At 39.3% G+C, this 22,829-nt stretch overlaps 1 protein-coding gene and 2 non-coding genes across 4 annotated transcripts; 1 reads left to right on the top strand and 2 right to left on the bottom strand.

Annotated features, from left to right (window-relative positions):
• Positions 1–258: 258 nt before the first annotated feature.
• Positions 259–17,557, bottom strand: LOC112053410 (sodium-independent sulfate anion transporter). 2 transcript variants are annotated; one of them, XM_052884112.1, is made up of 14 exons: positions 17,368–17,557; positions 12,952–13,086; positions 11,847–11,917; positions 11,298–11,490; positions 10,490–10,594; positions 9,514–9,632; positions 8,890–9,052; positions 7,785–7,949; positions 7,059–7,220; positions 6,436–6,576; positions 6,101–6,246; positions 5,016–5,177; positions 4,068–4,218; positions 259–2,456 (listed from the first exon to the last, which is right to left on the bottom strand). In XM_052884112.1, exons 1-14 carry the CDS (start codon positions 17,399–17,401, stop codon positions 2,410–2,412), a joined length of 1,794 nt encoding a protein of 597 aa, XP_052740072.1. In that variant the 5' UTR covers positions 17,402–17,557; the 3' UTR covers positions 259–2,409. The 2 variants fall into 2 exon arrangements, with proteins under 2 accessions (XP_052740072.1, XP_052740071.1); XM_052884111.1 differs by lacking the exons at positions 12,952–13,086; positions 17,368–17,557 and adding an exon at positions 12,523–12,663 and having other exon boundaries at positions 259–2,453; positions 4,065–4,218; positions 5,949–6,246; positions 7,775–7,949.
• LOC112053420 (5S ribosomal RNA) lies at positions 2,978–3,096 on the top strand. Its single transcript, XR_008251294.1, has one exon. It is a non-coding gene; the product is annotated as a 5S ribosomal RNA (ribosomal RNA).
• On the bottom strand, positions 4,556–4,674 carry LOC112053419 (5S ribosomal RNA). Its single transcript, XR_002887382.2, has one exon. It is a non-coding gene; the product is annotated as a 5S ribosomal RNA (ribosomal RNA).
• Positions 17,558–22,829: the final 5,272 nt, after the last annotated feature.

Here is a 22,829-nt window from a genome sequence, read left to right as displayed (position 1 = left end):
TAGTCCTATCTAATGAGCTGCCTGACTGACTGGCTTACCTAATTATTGTTGTACGAGCTACTTTCTTTTTTCTAAAAGAAATTTTCATTTTACATTCTTCGCCCGTAGTTGGGTGATGTTACACAATTACACATCCTTGCCTCGGAGAGCATGTTAAGCCTTCGGTCCCGATTATTATCATTCATCATCATTGTCATTAACAACATATATTCATATACTTATTTAAACTAGTAGGGATTTTTAAATAACACAACAAACTCGTATTGCTTAAAATATCATTGGTATTCAAAATTTAGCTAAAGTGTTGTATATTCGTTCTTAATAGTATTTACAAAACGGTAAATATAGTATCTGCTCTGTTTGCTACATTGATTGTCAGTAAACATTGCATCGTCAGCATTTTCAAAATAATGATAACATTTTCTTTTACGTCTTTTTGTGTTGCATTAAAAATTACATGATAACACTAAAATTCCTCTAATCTAAAACTAAACTTTCAGTCCATAACAATTTTTTAAGAAACAGGAATTTAACATGAAATATTCGATACTACGTCACTAATCAGCAGTGGATCTACTATCTATCTATATTATCAACAATATTATGAACCCTCGTCAAAATTAGGGTCCTAGCACACATATCATCTTCGGAAAAGGATCGGCACCGTATCAATTGAAGCCGTACAATATTCTTTGTCTGAAACTCCTTACTGCAACACACACTAATCAGAATCCTCTTGCTTCGGAACAAGCCTATACGTGTTACGAGTTCTTCGAGTACGGGCGGTATTAACATTCATTATTTATATTATTATAAAAAGGTTTGTACGAAGTTGTTGCAACAGTGATGGTAAAAATAAAAGGGTATTGGATGACTTGAATTCAGTTGTTTGTTAGGCAGCGTGGACAACGTCACGCTGCTAGTCGCGTTAGTGATTTTATGCAATAATGTTTTGTAATTAAGAATGTTTTATGTTGTAAGTATTGATCATAAATTGTTTAGTGTGGGCATGGAGAACATATCGGGCAGGGGAGGTGAGTGTTTATGAATTCAAAAAGATCCCTTAAATCTTCACCCAAGATCACAAGTCCTGGGACCTGCTCGAGGTGTTTCCTCTATCACAAAATGATGGTATAATCACTGTCGAACACGTCCCGTCATATACTCGCGATCCTCGCACTTATAATGCTCTCCACTGATCTTTATGTTTGTGAAGTTAGCTGCGGAATGAGTATAGACGCGCGGTCGCGTCTAGACGGTTCGTACCGACGCGAACACTCCCCGCCCGCGCCGTTTGTACCGTTATTAATTCATTGCGCAGTCATTTGTTGCTAACTTCATAAACACAATATCTCGTGTCAAGCACGTCCCTTCGTACATACATGCTGGTCCCTCTCACGCCCTCGTCTCGCCGTTAACCTGCGGTTATCGAGCCGTAACCGCGGCGTTACCTAACCGTTGCCGAATTGACGCCTGGTTGATGATGGTGCGGTTGGTGCGGTGATCCTTTTTCGAGTTGATATGTGAGATAAGAAATAAAATGTGGACATAACCATAGTTGAGAGAAATTGTTTTAAAGTTAGATGATCTGTATTTAATAAAACTACATCTTGTTGGAATTTAACACTTCATAAGTTCTAAGAATTTTAACAATAATAATGAGATTTAAATAACAGTAACTTTGGTACTATATACGTACCTACAACTATTGTATATACGTGTTCTAGTACACATATTTATTTATTAATAAATATGTACAGTAAAACACTCAAAGTTCTACTAGACGTCATTTATACATGATCTTAAGAAATGAAAATTTATACAAAGGTACAGATAAAACGGTCTCACTTGGCTTTTATTACAATCTATAATTAAATATTTAAATATACATTTAGGAAAATAGAGCCTTTTACAGACATAACTATTCGATATTATATACACAAAATCTATAAAATATCCCTGACTTACTAGTTCTGTTAAAATACCTAAGGAATGATGTATAATTCTTCTATTTCCGGGCGAAGATTTACTGTCAGATGTAATGACGCGCATTATAGACATAGAAACCCGTTTATTAACGACCGTTGCTTAGCGACCCCTCACAGACAGATAACAGTCTAATAAAATGTTTTGTTTACGCTTGTTGTCCGCCTTACTATATTACCTTTAACTCCAAAAAGTAAGAAGACTATAGTCCGGCAAGTACACTAATAACACTCCCATGATATGCGGGCGACGGGCGGAAAGACTGCGCGGGTGTGAAATATTGCATCATTGTGACGCGCATCAGTCGTGGGTTTTTCATTCATCGCTACACGCCCCGCACCGCGCGCAATATCCGGAGTGTTATGAACGAAGTTGCCAAGCTATAAGTATGATTATTTAACTTAAACCTAATTATACCAATAGTTACGTCACTGTGCTTAACGATGGAAACCTTCTGTCAACGTCTAAGCCTGCAATGAAAAAGATAATTATATTTAACATTTAATTTTACATAACTTCATGTCTCATAAACAATTTTACAAGTAACAGAGCTTGTGCGGAGTTGAACAACCGGCAAGATCGTAGCAGCAACCTTGCAAGACTGTTTTGCATTGTATAATTAGATTTTTCTTTTACTCTTTCAGCAATTACCGTTAAAATTCAAACAAACACAAAACCACGAACTTCCTGATGAATCACGTCTCCATCTATTGGTTAAGGTCGCATGAAAATTAAGCTTTTGAGTTTCTGGCGAACAGAATCATCATCATCATCACCATGATCATCATCATCATCATCATCATCATCATCATCATCATCATCATCATCATCATCATCATCATCATCATCATTAACAACCGAAAAAAAAGATTTCTACGAATTGAGAACCTCCTCCTTTTTTTGAAGTTGGCTAAAAAAGTTATGATGGTACGTAAAGTAGTATAAACATTTACAAGTACCGATATCGTTTACTAAATTCGACGCGTTTGCTGCCAACGTCCATACCATGTTGAATACACCGGTTCTCGTCCGATCACCGAAGTTAAGCAACATCGGGCGCGGTCAGTACTTGGATGGGTGACCGCCTGGGAACACCGCGTGATGTTGGCTTTTTGCTTCGAGTTACTTGCCATTGTTTAAAAAAATCTGATAAAACATTAATCATCATCATTCATCATCATATCAGCCGATGGACGTCCACAGCTGGACAAAGGTCTCTTGCATGGACTTCCAAACAAAACGGTCTCGAGCCGCCAGCATCCAGCGGTTCCCTGCAACCCTTACAACACTAGTGAGGGGTAGATCGAATCAGAAATGAGGAGATCTGCATAAGACCTAAAGTCACTGACAGTCAAATATGAGGAAGTGGAAATTTCCGGCATAAAAAGTAGCTTATGTTTTAATCCAAGATCCAATTTATCTCCGACCCAAATTTTATCCAAATTGGTTCCACAGTTAAACCGAGTATCAGTAACAGTCAGACAGACTCACTTCCGCATTTGTAATATTAAGTACGGATGTATGGATAAGTACCAAACAAACCGAATTATTTCACCGCGGCTAATTAATTACCTACACTGACAGAAGGACTAGCTTATTTTTGCTTATAACTGTAAATTATAATACTGTATTACTTTTACAAAAGAGCAACTGTTGAGTTTCTTGCCGGTATCTTCTCAGCAGAACCTGCCTTCCGAACCGGTGGTAGAATCTTTACAAATAGTCAACTGACGTGTCAAAAATGCTTGTAAACTGAGCCTACTTGAAATAAATGAATTTTGAATTTTGAATTTGAATTTTTTGAATTTTTTCGCACAAAGAACCAACCTGACTGCCCAACGCCGAAGTGCAGCCAGTACTCTAATACAGTAGTATTCTTGCCACCATTCCACGTGGGTATGATTTGAATAGCTATTAGGATAATTAAAATTTAAATTTTATAAAAAAAAACGGATCCAATCAAATATCCATATCGTAGTTTGGATCGTACCACGAACCGGTTCATGATTAAGGGCCCCGTATGGATTCGAAACTAATCGGTATAGTCGGTCGGTATAGTATCACGTGAGTTTTATCCATACCTAACACGAAGGGGTCGACGCTGGGCCCGCTCACGAAGCAGTCGAGCGCCGGCTGCAAGCTCGCGAACACGCGCCGATGCTGCTCCGAGAAGTTCCACAGCAGGACACGCTGCTCCTTCTTCTGCAGCTCCAGGATTGCTGATATTACGTTCTGGAGACAAACATCATCATATATAAACAATATATAGCACCAGCACATTGGGACGTTGAGGTCTGGAATGGCAACCCCACACTGAAAAGCGCAGTGTTGGTCGACCCCCCACCAGGTGGACTGACGACATCAAGCGAGTCGCAGGTATTCGCTGGATGCAGGCGGCTCAGGATCGTGATGTTTGGAAGTCTCAACAAAAGGCCTATGTCCTGCAGTGGACTCCATCGGCTGCTATGATGATGATGTAACAACATAAATGTTGTATCAGTCTTTTCAAGCACCATTTAAAAATTAATGGCAAGTATCTGATAACTCGAAAAGTTAAAAAAAAGCAAAAAGCCAACATCACGCGGTGTTCCCAGGCGGTCACCCATCCAAGTACTGACCGCGCCCGATGTTGCTTAACTTCGGTGATCGGACGAGAACCGGTGTATTCAACATGGTATGGACGTTGGCGACATCAAAATCAAATTAAGTAAACGATATCGGTGCTCTTAAATGTTTTCACCACCATCATAACTTTTTTTAATGTAGTTAAATGTTTGTACGTTTTTTTTAATATAAAAACAAATAATACAAAATGCATTGACGATTCAAAAGTATGTTTTCAATAAATTTATTGTTTATGTTACATAGTTTGTACATTTTTTTTGTACAACGTTCAATATGTTAAATGTATTTATATTATTAAAAGTGCACAAAATAATATAATAATAAAACCAAGTGTCTATTATCCAAAGAACTGCAAGTGGAGCAAAACCTTCTTCGTTCAGAGTATAAGACCTTTTCAGACCCACCTCCACCACCCCGATGTCCACCCGTCGCAGGCGACTGCCGTCTATGACGAGCACGTGCGCGCCGCTGCTCTGCAGAGCACGGATCTTGCGTGGCACGTGCTCCGCGCTCGCGTAGCCCAGCGTGCCCGCCAGAGTTAGCAAGATGCACTCCTGGTTACCGACCTGATAAATAAGATTCAACATACATACATAGTATTGCTGTGTTCGCTATAGTACACAGCAATGCTGTGTTCTGATTTGAAGGATATTACTGTTAGAGTAGTAAAATTAAAGGTCACAGAACAGATGGACACAGGGCGAAATTTTATAGAACAAGTTTGGTGTTTTTATGCCAAGCCATTGTTTAAGAGCCGTGATAGCCCAGTGGCCCAGAGGGTGTGGGTTCGAATTCGGTCCGGGGCATGCACCTCCAACTTTAAAAAAAAATAAATATCACGTTTCTCAAACGGTGAAGGAAAAACATCGTGAGGAAACCTGCATAAAAATAACAAAATAATGTGATTCAAGAAATTTTAAAATTCAACCCCTAAAGTGGTGAAATAAGGGTTGAAAGTTTACATTGACTTCCACGCGGATGAAGTCGCGGGTGTCCGCTAGTATTTAATAAAATCCCAAATTCAGAACATATTCAACCTTAAGCATTGAATTTAAGGTCGAATTTGCAAATTCGACTACTTGAATTGAGTGCCAAGAAGTTGTGTTTGTGCACTCATTGAGAGTTATTATTTAATAATCATTGAGGACGTTTTTTGGTCGTTGATTGTACGCGCATCCACTTTTTAATTGGAGATCGTTGTCTTTATCGTTACGATATGTTGTTGACGCATGTACTAGGACTACAGCTGCGTGAGGATGTAGTCACTGCGATGCCTGGCAGTTCTGTAAAAGGCTGAAGGAGGAACTAGATGAGTTGCTGAACTAGTGTACGCTGACCTTGAACTGTACGGTGTGCAGGTGCGGGCGCGCGGCCGCAGCGAGCGCCCGCAGCGCGTCCGCCGCCGCGCCCGCCGCGATGCCGTACTCCAGCCCCGCCCACGCGCCCACAACTACCGTCAGCAGCCACGTCGCCAGCTCCCACTCTATACCTTGAACTGTACGGTGTGCAGGTGCGGGCGCGCGGCCGCAGCGAGCGCCCGCAGCGCGTCCGCCGCCGCGCCCGCCGCGATGCCGTACTCCAGCCCCGCCCACGCGCCCACAACTACCGTCAGCAGCCACGTCGCCAGCTCCCACTCTAAAACATACAACATACTAATTACATATGGACCAATATCGCATCCAAATTCACGAACAAAATTGTCTGACATTTTTCGATGAAAACGAGCTTGTAATACTCCCGAGCAGCCTGTATATAGGCTATTTAACACGATTTTTCTTTAATTCAAACTTGTAGGTCTTGAAATTATATAAAGACTGTACTCACTGCTGCTGAGCCACAGCTTCCTGACGATGCAGAAGTCGACGATGGACATCATGGCCACCATAATGACGGCGGCGAGCGTGGCGCGCGGGATGAAGTAGAACGCGTCCGCCAGCAGCGTCACCGACAGCAGCACCAGGCTCGCTGGAACACCACACGACTACATCGACGGGGCACGTGGCGCGAGTCTATAAGCGATAACTGTGAACCCTTTGATCAGAAACGTTTAGAAAATATAGACGCAAAAGACTCCTTCGAAAGACCAGGCAAAATCCTACTTAAACACTCAGCAGACGATAGATCGAGCTATTATGCTTGCGATTGCGCTTCTATGTGTGATTAAATCAGAAATGAGGATCCGCAGAAAAACTAAAGTCACTGACATAGCTCAGCGAGTCGCGAAGCTAAAGTAGCAATGGGTAGGCCACATAGTCCGAAGAGCCGACGGAAGTTGGGGTCTCAAGATGCTGGATTGGCCACCCCACACTTTTCATCGGTCTCGGAGCCGCTGGATGCGGTTCGAGACCGTGGTGTTTTGCAGTTGCAAAAGGCAGTCCTGCAAAAAACGTCCATCGGCTAATAATGAAGATGATGATGATTATGGATGATAGATGATGGCGCGTCACCTTTGAACAACGAGCCGGCGGGCGTGACGACGCCGCTGGCGTGGTTGAGCGCCGTGCGCGTGAAGGAGCCGGTGGCCGGCATGCTCTGCGCGAAGGACGCCAGCAGGTTGCAGGCGCCCAGCGCCACCATCTCCTGCGTCGCGTCCACTGGCTTGCTGCCCGCTGGAGGGGAACATGTTAGAGATTCAATTAATAAACATCTCTTCCTAGCTTTCTTGGTACCGCAGCATACGTGCCCTTCCTGAAGTAATATCTCCACGAAGGGGGGTGATCTATCGCACTTCATTATTTAACGTCTGGCGATCCCACTCGTCTTTCACACATCATTCTATTATATCATGCAACAGTTTCCCCTAATCGAGGCACGATTTGCTCTCCAACATGAATGGCACTAAGATGGCTTTTGTGAACAGTTTATCGCCTCGCTGTTCTTCACTCCTGTCCCCTTCGAACTCCAAATGCTATAAAATTACATGTTTTTGAGTGTCTACTTTCTACAATATGTGCAACATTCTCTGCTTGCTTTGCATGCATGTACTCAAATGCTTGTGTCATAAGCTTATCCAACTCTCCATGCTATCTTTTTAAGATTATGCTGAATAAACAATAGGGTGACCAATATTCTCTTTCGCTAAGACCCTGTCCCAGGAACGGACACAATAACAATGGCAAATTCTACGAATCCCAAAGATTTCGTGACACTTTAGAATAATTACCCATCCTCACCGAAAGCCTTGGCGATGGCGATGCTCTCCAGCACGGCGACCAGCGGCATGGCGAGTCCCTCCGGCCCGAACACTGCCAACATCTGCTGAAAGCCCAGCGTCTCGTTCTTGACCACCGTGCTGAAGGGCGGCGGCCCGAAGCGCGGCAGACCTCCGTCGATTTTACCTGGAAGACATTTTTAAGTGTTCTTTACTAACTGACAGAACTTCGTACCATCTAAAACTATTGACTGGACAATGGACTGTTATTGTCCCGCAAATAATTAACTAAGAACTAACTTAGGTTGTCTAGCGAATATTATCCTTGTACACTATGTTTTCTATTTTCTTTGTAATTTATTTTTTCGTGCAAAATGAATAAATAAATAAAGAACCGTACAAACGCAACAAGCGTTTTATTTCATACTATGTAAAGATACACTTGACTTTGAATGAAGAAAGTAATGCAGATTAACCTTAATTTACGATTTGTATACATTTGGTTAAACACCTAAACTTCAATCGTAGTTATTTATTTACCAACACCAGTTAATCTGTTAATCAAACTAAATTATGTCACTGCACTTCTGATATAAAGTGTCTGATAGCGCAGACAGAACTACTTTGTTGCACACAAGGGATTAGCGAATTTAACAATTAACAGTGTAATCAAGTAGATAACACTGATAATTGTTAAATATAACGAACCAGTATAACGTTAATAAAAGTAACCCACAAATTATCAAACTTAATCATCAATCATCATTCAAGTTGGGATAACAAGGTGTTATTCTGTTGAATCTAATTTCGGATAATCTAATTAAAATTAACGCTATTCCGCTAAACATAATTTCTTAAAAATTTGAAGAAAATAACTCCATAACTGAGTCAGGTTTTGTTGTAAAATTAACTAAATAATGCTAGGTCAGCTAATTTTGCGGTTAATTGTGGAGTAGTAAATCTATTGCGCTGAGCCCGTTGGGCTATCATAGAGGTAAGATGATAGACCGAGAGTGTTTGCGTTTATGGTAGACTGAAGATTACAGCCAGCCCGCGGCGACTGCGGCGCGCCATGTGCTGCGCGTTGGCGACGCTTTCACCACTGTACTGTGCTGTGCTGTGCTCACCAGTGAGCGCGAAGGGTGTGATGTTGTGCTTGAACAGCGCGTAGGCCAGCAGCGACGCCACCAGCACGACCAGCGCGTTGCGCGCGCGCACCACGTACAGCCAGCCCGCGGCGACTGCGGCGCGCCATGTGCTGCGCGTTGGCGACGCTTTCAACATTGTACGCTGAAAACGTTCAATGATTTATATTATCCTCATCATTTGTCCATATTTAAATATTTGTGACGAATATTTTGGTTATTTGGATAAGAATTAATATTGTAGGAAAAGAGTTGTCTGAGACAGAGAACATTATAGTGATTATAGAATTATATTTAGAAAATGTATATACGCTGTCGCAGACTTTTTTAGAACTTCTTATCGTCATACGTAATTTTTAATCGATTATGCAGCGCACGCTACGGAAGATTTTACCGTTCTTGTCACGCTTTCCATTGATACTCTGCTTTTATTGACACTCGAATAATGTAATTGATAAAAGTATTTTTAAAATCGGTTTAGTAGATTTAAACACAAAGTGAAACGAAACAAAATGTTCATGATATTTGTATAGATACTACTCTAGATAGAGAATATTAGTATAGGTTATAGGATAAAATAATATCGTTCGCAAAAGCATCCCTCACTTTGAGTACAAGAAGTGCAACGATGCAGCAAACGCCCAGCGCCGTGTCCCACGGGTGCAGCGTCCTGATGTGCTTGAAGAAGTTGCCCAGCGCCTTCACGAACGTGCCGCCCGACGAGCCTGACATACAAACATACATACATCATCACAGATACACATACATAGTAGTCCTTTAACTTTTATACACACAAATTGTGCATAACGGCAAAGTAATTCTCTAATATTGGTTTTGAATAAGTCCTCTACGTAGGGAGAACATTTTTGACATCACAACGTACACACACCAACATTAGCGACCTTATTAGATCCAACTTTTGTAGAATTACTTCCAACTTTTGTTAGAATTTTTTGGATTTGGTGGATCACCAGTTAGTCACCGATCACAATGTTTCATGACTCCTCCCAGCTTGTGTCAGAGGGCATCAGTTGTAACCAACCAGCTTTAAGTTTTCATTGTTGCTTGCTTAATAGATATTATTTTTTATTTATTTATTTGTAGTCGATAGCGTACCAATAACAAATATAAAGGTATAATACAGAAATCACTTAAGATTACAATACTTCTTACAAGTTTTACAGTAGGCAAATGTTTTACATTAAAATAAATAGCTAAAAATTAGGTAAGAAATAAGTAATAAGTTCAAATTAAAAATTTACAATGTAAATATAGTAATGCATAAATGTGTTTGTGGGTGTGTGAATTTTGAATGAAAAAAAAATGTAATTCCTCAATAGCTCAAAGGTAAGAGCGGTCGGACTCATCACCGAGGGGTGGTGGTTCGATCCTCGCCCCGTTTGTCTATAGTCGTACCCACTCCTACACGTGATATTGTCTTTCTCGACTAGTTGGAGGGGATTGGAATATCGGTCCAATTTATAGGATATAGCAAATATTCTTTAAAAAAAAATCTGAGACTCAGGGCCAAAGTTATGTGACATTCAGTCAGAATTGTTATTTGAATAGTCGTGCAAACAACCTTCTATCCTGAAGAGCGACTTGAGCTGCGAGGCGGAGATCTGCAGCGCGGCCGCCGTCGTGAAGCCGCTGATCACCGGCTTCGAGATGAAGTCCAGCAGGAAACCTGCCCGATACACGATACATATAGCAATAATGTACTTGCAATGCACACTACAACTTCTCCTAAACCGATTCTAAGATGCGAAGTCATTTTTAACAGACTTTCAAAAAGGAGGAGGTTCTACATTCGGCTGTATGTATGTTTTTTTTTATGTATGTCCAGCGAAAATTCCGTCATTTATAAACCGATTTTGAAAATTCTTTTTTTATTTTGAAGAGTTTGATTCCAGGGTGGTCCCATTTTTTGGGTCTGATGATTCCGTTATACGCTAACGTTGTTATAGACGTACATATGTTCGGAACATAATACTTCACATCAAAAATACGACTAGCGAAAGCCTGCAGTTTCGTCTTCGAGTTACTGTAAGTTTTCACCTCCTTTTATTCTCATTACATTTTTCAACTTCTCTTTAATCCCATAGGGGACTTATAGTCATATTTTCAAAATTGTAATCAGGCTTTTAAGATGCGTGCTGCCATCTATAGGCATAATGAAAAAGTGTGTGGTACTTTAACCACCAGTAGATGGCGTTATTAGACAACTTTGAAACAGTCCCTTTCTGTGCACTCGCAGTTATGCCTGAGGCTCATAGATGGCGCTTTGTTTTTTATTTTTTTAATAGAAGTTTTACTTCAGTCGTGAGGTCTAAAGCACACAAATTTTTCATCTTCCCTCTTCCGTATGTTGGGCGCTATAAAAGACTAGCCTAGTTGTAGCACTCCCAGCAGCAGTATGAGGCAGCCGGAGAGGAAGGCGGCCAGGTAGGCGAAGTCGGGCGAGCGCGCCACGTACTTGGCCAGCAGCGCGGCGAGGATGGCGGTGGGGCCCACCGTCACGTCCTTGCAGCTGCCGAACACGGCATACACCAGCCCCGGGAATATGCTGGAGTACAAGCCCACCTGTGGGAAACCACTTCTATATCACTTTCATCGACATCATCATTATATTCGTCGGCTTTCAAGTAGTATTACCTAAGTATGTTTATATCAAGATGTGTTAACACAATAATTCTAAAGAATAATGATTTTTTGAAGCGCAAGGATCTAGTCGCCATTCACTTAGCTTCATGATATCTTCCGAAAAACATCGTTAAATATAAAACATGAACGGTATCTTATAATGTTGAATAATAACTTCCGGATCCTACAAGGCATTGGGCATTATACTTAACCGACTTCCAAAAACGGGGTTTTATTTTTGGCTGTGAATGACTTTTTATGTATAGTTTAGAAGTAAAAAAGAAAAGATAAGTTACCTGCGGCGGGAGACCTGCCACCATCGCGTACGCAATGCCCTGCGGGATGGACGTAAGGCCCACCGTCACACCTGCAAGCAGTTGAGATTTAGTGAACAAAATATAGCATTCTAACAAAGTATTAAGAAGATCTTCACAAAAACATCAATTCATTGTCAATTATTATTATTATTATCAGCCTATTGGAATGCCCACAGGCCAGACAAAGGGATTTGGATCTTAGATTTCTGCTTTAATACATGTTCAGGGCTTAGGGCGGACTCTGTAAGGATCCCATACAGTACAGTACAACTTTTGTCGTAATATTTTAGGTGCCTTCGCAGATCTTTAATTTGTCTTATTTAAACACCTAACCTTGACAGATTAAGAAAAATACAGATTATAAAGATTTATATTGCACACCTTATCTAACGTGTAAAAAGCTTAAACATAATCAGTGTAGTCTGTACAATTCTCAGTAAGCCCTTTTAGAACGTTATACCATTGATCCAAACATCCTACTACGATAAGATTTCAGTAACAAAATCTGAATCATTTATAATTTAGGAATGTGTTTATTTATAATTGTTAGTAGTTAGTTTACTAGAACACAAAGTTGACGCTAAAATGTTTACCTGTTGGACACAGCAAAAGTGCTGAGTGGGGACCTTTATAGTTTGTATCAGTGTTCGTTTACCTGCAATGACGTCTCGCAGAAGAGAGTCAGCGCTGTAGCTGGCCAGCCAGATGGTGATGGGCACGCGTCTCCGCCACGACTGCACGTTGCACAGCTTGCTCCCTATGTCGCGCCATTTGCTTTCTGTATCAGTGTTCGTTTACCTGCAATGACGTCTCGCAGAAGAGAGTCAGCGCTGTAGCTGGCCAGCCAGATGGTGATGGGCACGCGTCTCCGCCACGACTGCACGTTGCACAGCTTGCTCCCTATGTCGCGCCATTTGCTTTCTGTATCAGTGTTCGTTTACCTGCAATGACGTCTCGCAGAAGAGAGTCAGCGCTGTAGCTGGCCAGCCAGATGGTGATGGGCACGCGTCTCCGCCACGACTGCACGTTGCACAGCTTGCTCCCTATGTCGCGCCATTTGCTTTCTGTATCAGTGTTCGTTTACCTGCAATGACGTCTCGCAGAAGAGAGTCAGCGCTGTAGCTGGCCAGCCAGATGGTGATGGGCACGCGTCTCCGCCACGACTGCACGTTGCACAGCTTGCTCCCTATGTCGCGCCATTTGCTTCTAGGCGGACAACCTGCAGACAAACACGAATATAACTAACATAAACATTACCTTACTTACTTAGCATTCCAGAGCCTTTCGTACGAGGAAAGACGCCAAACGGTTCATTCGAGTCAAGGAATATCAACGACATAGAAATTAAAACCAGCCGAGAAAAAACTAAACTAATTATTCTTTATTTCGCTAAAAAATAAACACGCATGATATGCCGATGATGCAAATTACAACACAAAACAATGTAGTCGTCAACCGTGCCATTTCAGCGCAGTGTCATTGCACACTTGAACATTTAACAAATTACTAGCAATTGATGCGGATTTGTAAATATAATATGAACAATTTTGTTTATATATCAAATCAATATATACAGTTATTTTTATTTTTATTTACAAATCAATTTCGACTCAGAATTTAAAAAAAATAACTGTAAAGTAGGTATTCCTTATCAAATTAAAAAATATATAATTATTAGTCTATTTTTAAAAACCCACTGCAGTACCACATCTCTCTACTTGTATTTAGAGGAGAAATACTTGAAGGTTACATCCACCATGCAGATTTAATGCGGGTTGACGAAAGGGTCATGATGTTTACTCTCTAACTCTTTATTGATCAGTTTCAGATGAAAATAAAAATCAATACAGACAGCTAAACAATGCTCTAAAAGACACGAGAGTAACAGCTTCGCACTAGCATTTTTTTTTTATTTTAATATCTTAACAGTATTTTAATCGAATAATAAGTTAGGTAAGTAAATTAACCTGTTTGAGTTTTAGTTTTGATATCCAACAATGCTTTTAACTGACTTCATAAAAATGAGAAAGTTCAATCCGAAGCGTATGTTTTTTTGACACGCCTGACCAGTGTTGAGGTTTTTAATTAGGCTAGACTCTATATTACACAAAATGCAAAATTATTTTTCCAATATACATGGAGTCTAAGATGGAAGTGGGCTAACATGTTAGGAGGAGGATGAATATCCACACCGGACATCGTACCGGAACGCTAAATCGCTTGGCGGTACGTCTTTGTCGGTAGGGTGGTAACTAGCCACGGCCGAAGCCTCCCACCAGCCAGACCTGGACCAATTAAGAAAACCTCAATCGGCCCAGCCGGGGATCGAACTCAGGACCTCCGTCTTGTAAATCCACCGCGCATACCACTGCGCCACGGAGGCCGTCAAAGAGTTGTCTTCTTAATGCTTATCAAATAAAGATTTCTCCAGTTTGCATAATTTTCTTACTAGTGCATACCCTGAGCGACAGCCTAATACACGCCACTGGGCAGTAGGTACATCTAAGAAGAGCACGCCACTCACTGAGCATGATGGTAAGCAATGCAGCTCTTGATGCATTGCGTTACTAAAATATGTCTATTGAGACACTATTCAACTCGATGCACCGCACATCACAACATCGCTACGTAAACATTGTATTATTTAGCACAGTTTAAAAATAATCTTTCTTTAAATATTAAAAGAAAAACTTTCTCATTTCTGGATATTAAAAAAACAATATAGGTACTATACATACCTATCGACCCTGTCATTACACACAGCTGTACACGTGTGCTAGTAAACGGTTATTATAGCGACAGCTCCACGACAAACGTACGACTCGGCTGCCGGCCGCTATCACAATATAATAGAGAGCTCAGCAATGCTTACACCAGGAACCGGCGTGTGCCATGTCAACACTATCTACACTTACACCATAACCTGACTATTAGTATGTTTGACTGTAAAGTCACATCTGAAATTATCCATCCAATTAAAAAAAATCTAATCTAAACTTTTAATACTTTTACTATATCTATACTAATATTATAAGGAGGTAAGGAAGTTAGTGGTATCGCATGAGGTAATCTTTAGATCTACTGAACCGTTTTTAAAAATTAATCAATAGAAAGCCACGTTATTTGCGAGTGGTATAGGATAAATTTTACCCACATATTGTCACAAGAACAGGAACAACGCGGGTGAAACCGCGAGGCGTCTGCTAGTATATTATAAGGAGGTATAGTTAGTAAGTTTGAGACTTTTTGAAAATTTTTGAAATCATTCAAGTAGTTTCAGAGCCTATTCAATTCAAAGAAACAAACAAACAATCAAATCTTCCTTCTTTATAATATTAGTATAGATAGATACAGAAGTATACATTAAAGATTTGAATAAAGGGTATACATTTATGGAAATAACTCAAAAAACTGGGTGTTTATAATTTAATAATCAGATTCTTAAAGAGAATGAATGAAAAAATATCCATATTGTAAATTTTTAAATATTAATTTAGCATTTAAAATAAAATATATCATCTTAACTCAGAAGAATGAAGTACAATGGGCAAATGAATTTTTCTGAAGTTTTAATGACTTAAAAACATTCTTTATTACAACTAAATCAAATTTAAACTCTCATAGTACTATATACTTGAGTTTAAAACAGATAGTTGAGAGAGATTAGACTAATCTTATATTTGTTTTAGGATTTCTTAAATTATATTAGCTGTTCCAGTATTTAATTAGCTTTCCGCATTGGCCTTACATCAAGGTTGTTCAAATTTTTTTTTTTTTGTGTTTACTGTGAATTTTAATCTTTGTCACACAATCAGCACCTGCTTTGTGAATCTATGGAATGCTAAGATATTTATTTTTCTTTTTTATCACTCATTTAAGTATTCTTATTTATTTGTTATTTTTTTAAATATTAATAAAATTCAGATATAATACAAAACACTATTAAAAATTTATAAAAAACAACTTCCACCCCCTGCAGAACATTTAAGTGCCCAAGGAACTCTTTATGAGACCACTAGGAACTCTTTATGAGACCACTAGGGGACGCCCGCGACTTTGTCCACGTGGAATTAAGTTTTTTACAAATCCTGTGGGAACCACGGGATAAAAGTAGCCTATGTGTTTATCCAGATTAAAATCTATCTCTACTTCAAATTTCAGGTGATTTGGTTCAGTAGCCGAGGTGTGAAAAAATTAACAAAAATTCATACCATCATCAGGGAATCCATGATTTTGTTTGGGATAAAAAGTAGCCTATGTGTTAATCCAGAGTAAAATCTATTTCCATTCCAAATTTCAGCCAAATTGCTTCAGTAGTAGCAGCTTTAAAGAGTAACAAACATTCGAACAAGCATACATCCATACAAACTTTCGCATTTATAATATTAGTAGGATTAATAGGATTGGATTGACGGAAACAACTATGGGAACAATAATGGTTAAACAACATTCCACATGGCGGTAATCTCCAGAGCAAGATCCTGGTGTTAGATACTTTATCCTTTTCAATTTTAACAAGATTATCAATGTGTGGAATAGTAATATCAACAATTATTGCATGACTGATTGACTAGCACTATACCAGGTCTATTGGCAACAATATACCTGTCAGTGATAATCATTTGGTCCAAGTAGAGCAATGCACTCCTCTTTTCAAGAACTGACGCTGTGTCTATAGTAAGGCATCCTTCACCTAGGACAGTTTATTATGTTATTGTCAACCCATATTCGGCTCACTGCTGAGCTCAAAGCGTCCTCTCAGAATGAGAGGGGTTAGGCTAATAGTTTACCACGCTGGCCGAATGTGGATTGGTAGACTTCACATAAGCAGAGAATTAATTAAAATTTTCTGGTATACAGGTTTCCTCACAATGTTTTTCCTTCACTGTTTGAGACATATGATTTTATTTTCTTAAAATGCACACAACTGAAAAGTTAGGAGGTGACCCGGGACCAGATTTAAACCAACACCCTCTGGAATCGCAGGCAGAGGTCATATTCACTGGGCTATCACAGCATTTATATAGTACCGAGATGAAATAAACAATCAAACCAGCAATTAAATTATAGCTGTACCTGGTAGCAACTATCGGAGGCCAGATATGCTAATAGCGATGGCGGAAAGCGAATCAAAAAAAAGATCGTTGTAAACCAGGAACTGTAAGGGGACTGCATAAGCTACAACTCAACTCCAAAACCAAAAAAAAACACAAACTTGATGTTTTTGTGTATTGTGTAAAAAACATAGATTACTAGAATCAATAGATATTAAATAAATATACCTATTTCATTACGCAAGTAGACATAATTACAATTTATGATTTTGATATTTTCATGATAAGTAATGGAAAATAAAATGTTTGTACAGGGTCATAGGAACAATTAATAAAAGGTTCTTTGACCTTTAAGTATAGCAACAAAGTAATACTATGCGTGGTAAGAAGGTACCTAATTATTTCACTGTGTTTGTTATTTTAATTTAAGAATACAGACAACTCACCCAAAAGCGGGCGCCTCGGGTCGTCGTCATCCATTTTTTAAATCTCGGAAATATAATACATTGTGAGATAAAATAGATTCTACTACACTACATATTTGCGTGATTGTACAATCATCTATCGCTTATTATTGTTGTTTAATTTGTTTGTTTACGTATTTACAAATTGCAATATCGACGAAGCAAAAGCACGTCAATTTGACAATGACAGCTGTCAAAAATTCTGCGTAATTTGACATTGACGTTCGATATCATGACATTGACAGAAATGTTTACAAATACAGATACAGTATGGATGAAGAAGATCGATTCTGAGATGAAGTTATAAAAGTTATAGATATCCACCGTAAATTCCGTGGATGAAACTTTGTCTATGGTAAAAAATTCACATAGGTACTAGATGTGGAACTCCAGGCGATATCCAATAATTGCTTTTTCAATATCGAATAGATTGCTATGCGATTTTAGCAGGCACTACAGAAAGAGCTTCCACTGATTTTCTCGCGGATATACACGCGGGCGTCCACTAGTGTATTTTAACAAGATAACCGTTGAGCCAATGTAGGTATAAGTTTAAACAATGGGATATTTTTAAGTTTAGGTTAAATAATTTACCGCAATGTTTCCCAAACATTGTTTTGCTACACAATTCGTGATCCACTCTACTTAGTACCTACCTACCTTTAACCGGTGATGTGATACCTCGTCAACACTGCTAGCTACGGAAATCTATAATTTATAATAACTACCTATTTGTCATCGATGTATGTAAATAGGGCAAAACGGGACGTAAGAATACTGATAACCTCTGGATCACGCACCGCACTGCAAGCGGTTCAAATCAGTTCCGATTATCTTATTAGGTATATGTACTACAATCGCACCATTTCTCTAATTGGGGCCGTTAGAAAATTGTATGATACCAATTACTTTTTTATTATTTACAAGTTAGCCTTTGAATACAATCTCACCTGTCATGATGGTCAGTGATAATGCAATCTAAGATCGAAACGGTCTAACTCGGTAGGAGGTGGATGAAAATCCACATCCCTTTCGGTTTCTACAAACGCTAAATTGCTTGGCGGTACGTTTTTACACGGCCGAAGCGTTCCACCAGTCAGACCTGAACCAATTAAGAAATCCTCAATCGGCCCAGCCAGAGATCGAACCCATAACCTCTGTCTTGTAAATTCCGCGCATACCACTGCGCCACGTAGGACTTAGCTTAGCAAAAACTTAGCTTGATAATATTTGACCTTAGATAGATGTTTAGTGATGGTCAGTGACCAACGACACTCAAGGTGGCTCTACCACGTTAGATTTAGCGTGTTCTGTGTTCTGTGGGCTTAACGATACCATCTTCCTGACTTGGGTTTGCTCCTAAGAATTTCTTTAAGAAAGAATGCGTAGCCTTGGACTAAAACGAAGGACTAAAATCAAAAGAGCTCCTGAATCTGTATCATCACCTAAGTCCATAACGAGGCATATTATCCATTTTAATTATATGTGGGGTCGACCAAATCATCATCCACTCTCTTTATATGTTCTCTTTCACACACTCCAACCATCTCTTCTTTGACCTGTCTCTCTTGCGTCCGCTAGATACGAGTAAGACGAGAGTTGAAAAAAACCCTACTTTTAAGTTTGCTTAACTTTAGCTAAGTCGGCCACATATTGAGGCCTTACGGTTTCCACATCGTGCTCTGAGGTGAAAACATTGTGACAATTATTATGGCTGAACTTTTCCCCCATTTTCCAAACAATGCAAATTTTAAGTAAGCAATTAGGTACTGCCTCTAACCCGATATGAACGCATCTGTAATTAATTATACAAACAATCACATCACGTATCCCTGGAGGTGACTCCTCAACAAAACAACTATTCTCTACAGTTCTACACGTCATATCTATGTAGTAGAAGTTTTGCGACTTCGCTCGCTTTGACAAAGCACAGACTTTTTCACAAAGTTCCACCCTCTTCTCTCCCCTTGTTTCCCCTTAATATTATAAAAATTCTTTTGCAGTAAGTGCCAAAAAGACTTTCATAATATGCCATTACAAATTTTTTGGAAGATTTCTAAAAAAGGAAAATCTCACAATGCATTGCTTTTGGTTGTTAAATGCTACCTATGGGGTCCTATAGGGTCCTATAGGGTATAAGAACAGTAACACTTTCAATAATTAATTTAACTGCCTCGCTTTTCGACTTAAATATTTCAAATAGGTCGTGAAAACTTTTCTGTCTAACCCCTGTGGATTCCCAGTTGGCGGTATTACATATTTGATACTTTGGAGACTACAAAAAGCACTCAATCGTGGGTCTTATCGACCCACATCATTCCGTTGTTTCATCAACCCAGAGAAGTTATTCACAAGTAGGTACCTAAATCTATGAGCGATATAAATGGATTAAATCTTTATTGACATTGCATCATGCACATAGCCTTAGCTATTTAGCTAAGTAGGTAGAGGCAAGTCGCCACCTCAGCGATAATAGAAAGGTGACACTATGCACTATCATTTGCTTAGGCCTCGACTAATTGATTTCTAAAAGGCAAATATGGAACCTATAAAGGAATATTAGGCTTTAAACTTTAAAATGCTAGTCGAGGTTACTGCAGAAATGAATAGAAATTACCCTTTTAACCCTACACCGTACCTACGTGGTATGAATATTTATTATATTTTATAAAAAATAATTGTGGACCCTTACGATATGGTTTGTGAAGGAGACGGCAATAAAACAGTGTTGTCGTCTCTGTTCGCACAGGTAACGCACGCAAAGTGATGTTTACATTACATCACTTGTTGACACCATTTCACCGATTGTAAACAATACATGTCTCTTACTTGAACATGTTAGAAACGCAGGTAACTTCCTAAGTTCTCTCAAGGGCTTTGAGTCATCATGCATCATTATAAGACATCATTATCAGCCTATTTTTAATGTCCCATAGGGCCTTATCCTTATCCCTTCGACACGATAGTGTTAAATTATTAATTTCACAACATGAGGGTAACACTGAAAATCCCAAAATTGAACCTAGTCTTTCATTATCCGTTGCTGCATAGACTAACCACTCGGCCAATAGACATATAGACAGATCAAGAGTTCTAATGAGGTATAATATTTTAAAAGAGTAAAGTTTAATTACCTACTTTCGGATGCCGTTTAGACATAAGTAGACCTAAAGACCTAGGTCATGTAACGCCTGTAACCAGAGACTCCCTGTAATGTCCTGCGTTTAAGTCTTCATTCCACTTGAGGCTACGTAAGTGGAATGAAGACATAAACGGACGAACGAACGAACTACGCTTTCTAGTGTGGAGTCCCCATACAACTATTAAGAACCTATTAAGAACTTGGAACTGTGACATCCAACAGATCTTCGAAATACACACACCGGCAGGTCTTAAGCTTTTCAACTTTTATTTGTCAAAATATTGATATCTTCGAATGACTTCACAGCGGCTAGTTACCTCGGCTGGCGACAGAAGGCTTGGCTCTTTCCACATGGGCTAGTTATTAGGCTATTATAAGGATATGGATAAGTTAGCTTAAGTTGTATTCTTCTCAATGAAAAATGTAATTGTTTTAATTTCAAATGAAATTAAGCTTGTTGCAAGTTGTTGGCACCCACACATCCAAACCCACTCCATACCTAATTACCTACGCTCGCATTTCTCGACGTTGCCAATAGATGATAGTGCAAGGCGTCCGTTAGTTGCATCATGTACCTATTATAGTTCATATTTCATAGATTATCATCTGAAACTAGTAGTTCCGAGATGAGGTAGATACAATAGATGGAGCATCATGCTTTTTAACGCTAATATGAAAAGAAATTGACCTCATGTCCTCTTACTCAGTCGTGTTCCTCACATAAGGGTCGTGACCACCTCCTCCCTCAACTTTCAGTTTAAGTGTCATGCTCAATTGCCCAGTGCCAGCTTAAGGTAACTTGATGCGCTAAGCAATCTTCCTTTGTGTACGCTCTAACCTTAAGTGAACTAGGTACAAAGCTAATCCAGGACTCCACGTCATCGTGCCCTGTCTTTGGCCACCCGGAGTGCATTGTAGTCGAGTGTGGTGCGAATCTGATCAGACTAACGCATCGGGATGCGGCTCCGCGGCCTCTTTGCCAATGACCTTCAGTTTCTCAAGATCTTCTCCGTATTTCCTAGCAATGTGTCCAAAGCACTGATTCGCTTGAGGCAGATAGTAGAGAGCCTAATTTTGACTATGAGTTGGGTAAATATAGATACGTTGGTCCGAAATGCAGTCCATGGGTTCTGGAGCATTTTCCTCCAGCACCACATTTCGAACGCGTCAATACGTTAGCGGTCAGCAGATCTCAAATTTCAAGTCTCAGACTCATAAAGAAAAATGGAGAACAGGAGAAGACGAGAGTACACAAAATTTTGATTTTGGTTTTTAGCGAAATTTTGTCTCTCCACGTTTTATGTAGCTGATTCATGGCTCAAGTAGAGGTATTTGTGTATCTTCCGTCGTCGTCAGTTTCCTGGCTCCTACAATCCATACTTCTATACTAATAAATGCCAAAGTAAGTCTGTCTGTTACACTCACGGTTAAGTTACTGAACCGATTTGGATGAAATTGGGCGAAGAAATAAGGATCTTGGAGCCGAACATAATATACTAATTTTTATCCCGGAAAAATAGATGGTAAAAATTAAAAATTGATGTTTTCAAATGCTTTAAAGGAAACATCAATAAATTACACAATTTTTTTTACTTTGACTTTTGAAATAGGTAATAACAAAAACGTTATTGGAAAAACATTGGAAAATTATACTAATTGCACCCTGCTTAAGCGCAGCTAAAGCGCTTTATGTTTTGTGATTGCCCCCCATTTATTTTGTTAATCTTCTCGTTTATACTTTTTCAAATAAATAGAGTATCATTATATAGAATATGTAATATGAGGAAAATATTTATTTAATTCGCATTATAATGGCACAGCATTTATTTGAACGTTAATATTCAGAATCCAATAAGTTATATTTTTTGCTCTACTCAAGACACAAATCGTAGTTTGTAGTTTTAAAATAAATTTAAGCCCTCCTCCTTTTTTTTAAAGCCAATTAAAAATTATAGAGAACCCGAAAGCTGAGAGCGTTGTTCACACTTGAATGTGTTTTTCCAGCCGATAAGACAATTTTCAACGTACCAAAGCATCAATTTAGTATCACCTCGCATAATTAAACATTTAAGTAGACCTTGGTACAGTTTAAGTTATGAATCGTTTTCACTAGATAGTAGTAGGTATATTAGGAAAAACCGGCCAAGTGCGTGTCGGGCCACGCGCTGAGTAGGGTTCCGTAGATTAAGTTAGCACTTTAATCCCCCATGTAATGCACAAAAATACCGATATCTATACCCTACATCATTGGATAGGTGATAAAAAAAATCATCCTCACTTTGATAAGCTTAATATCAGTTTA

The sequence above is a fragment of the Bicyclus anynana genome, chromosome 11 (genome assembly GCF_947172395.1).
Source record: "Bicyclus anynana chromosome 11, ilBicAnyn1.1, whole genome shotgun sequence".
Lineage (NCBI taxonomy): Eukaryota > Metazoa > Arthropoda > Insecta > Lepidoptera > Nymphalidae > Bicyclus > Bicyclus anynana.
This window is presented reverse-complemented; position numbering and strand designations above follow the sequence as displayed.

Coding starts and splice junctions, on each gene's coding strand:
- LOC112053410 (XM_052884112.1), bottom strand. CDS start 17,401: ATGGATGACGACGACCCGAGGCGCCCGCTTTTGG. Junction 11,491..11,846: donor TGGCAGGTCTCCCGCCGCAG/GTAACTTATCTT, acceptor GGTTTCCCACAG/GTGGGCTTGTACTCCAGCAT. Junction 5,178..6,100: donor TGCACACCGTACAGTTCAAG/GTATAGAGTGGG, acceptor CTTATTTATCAG/GTCGGTAACCAGGAGTGCAT.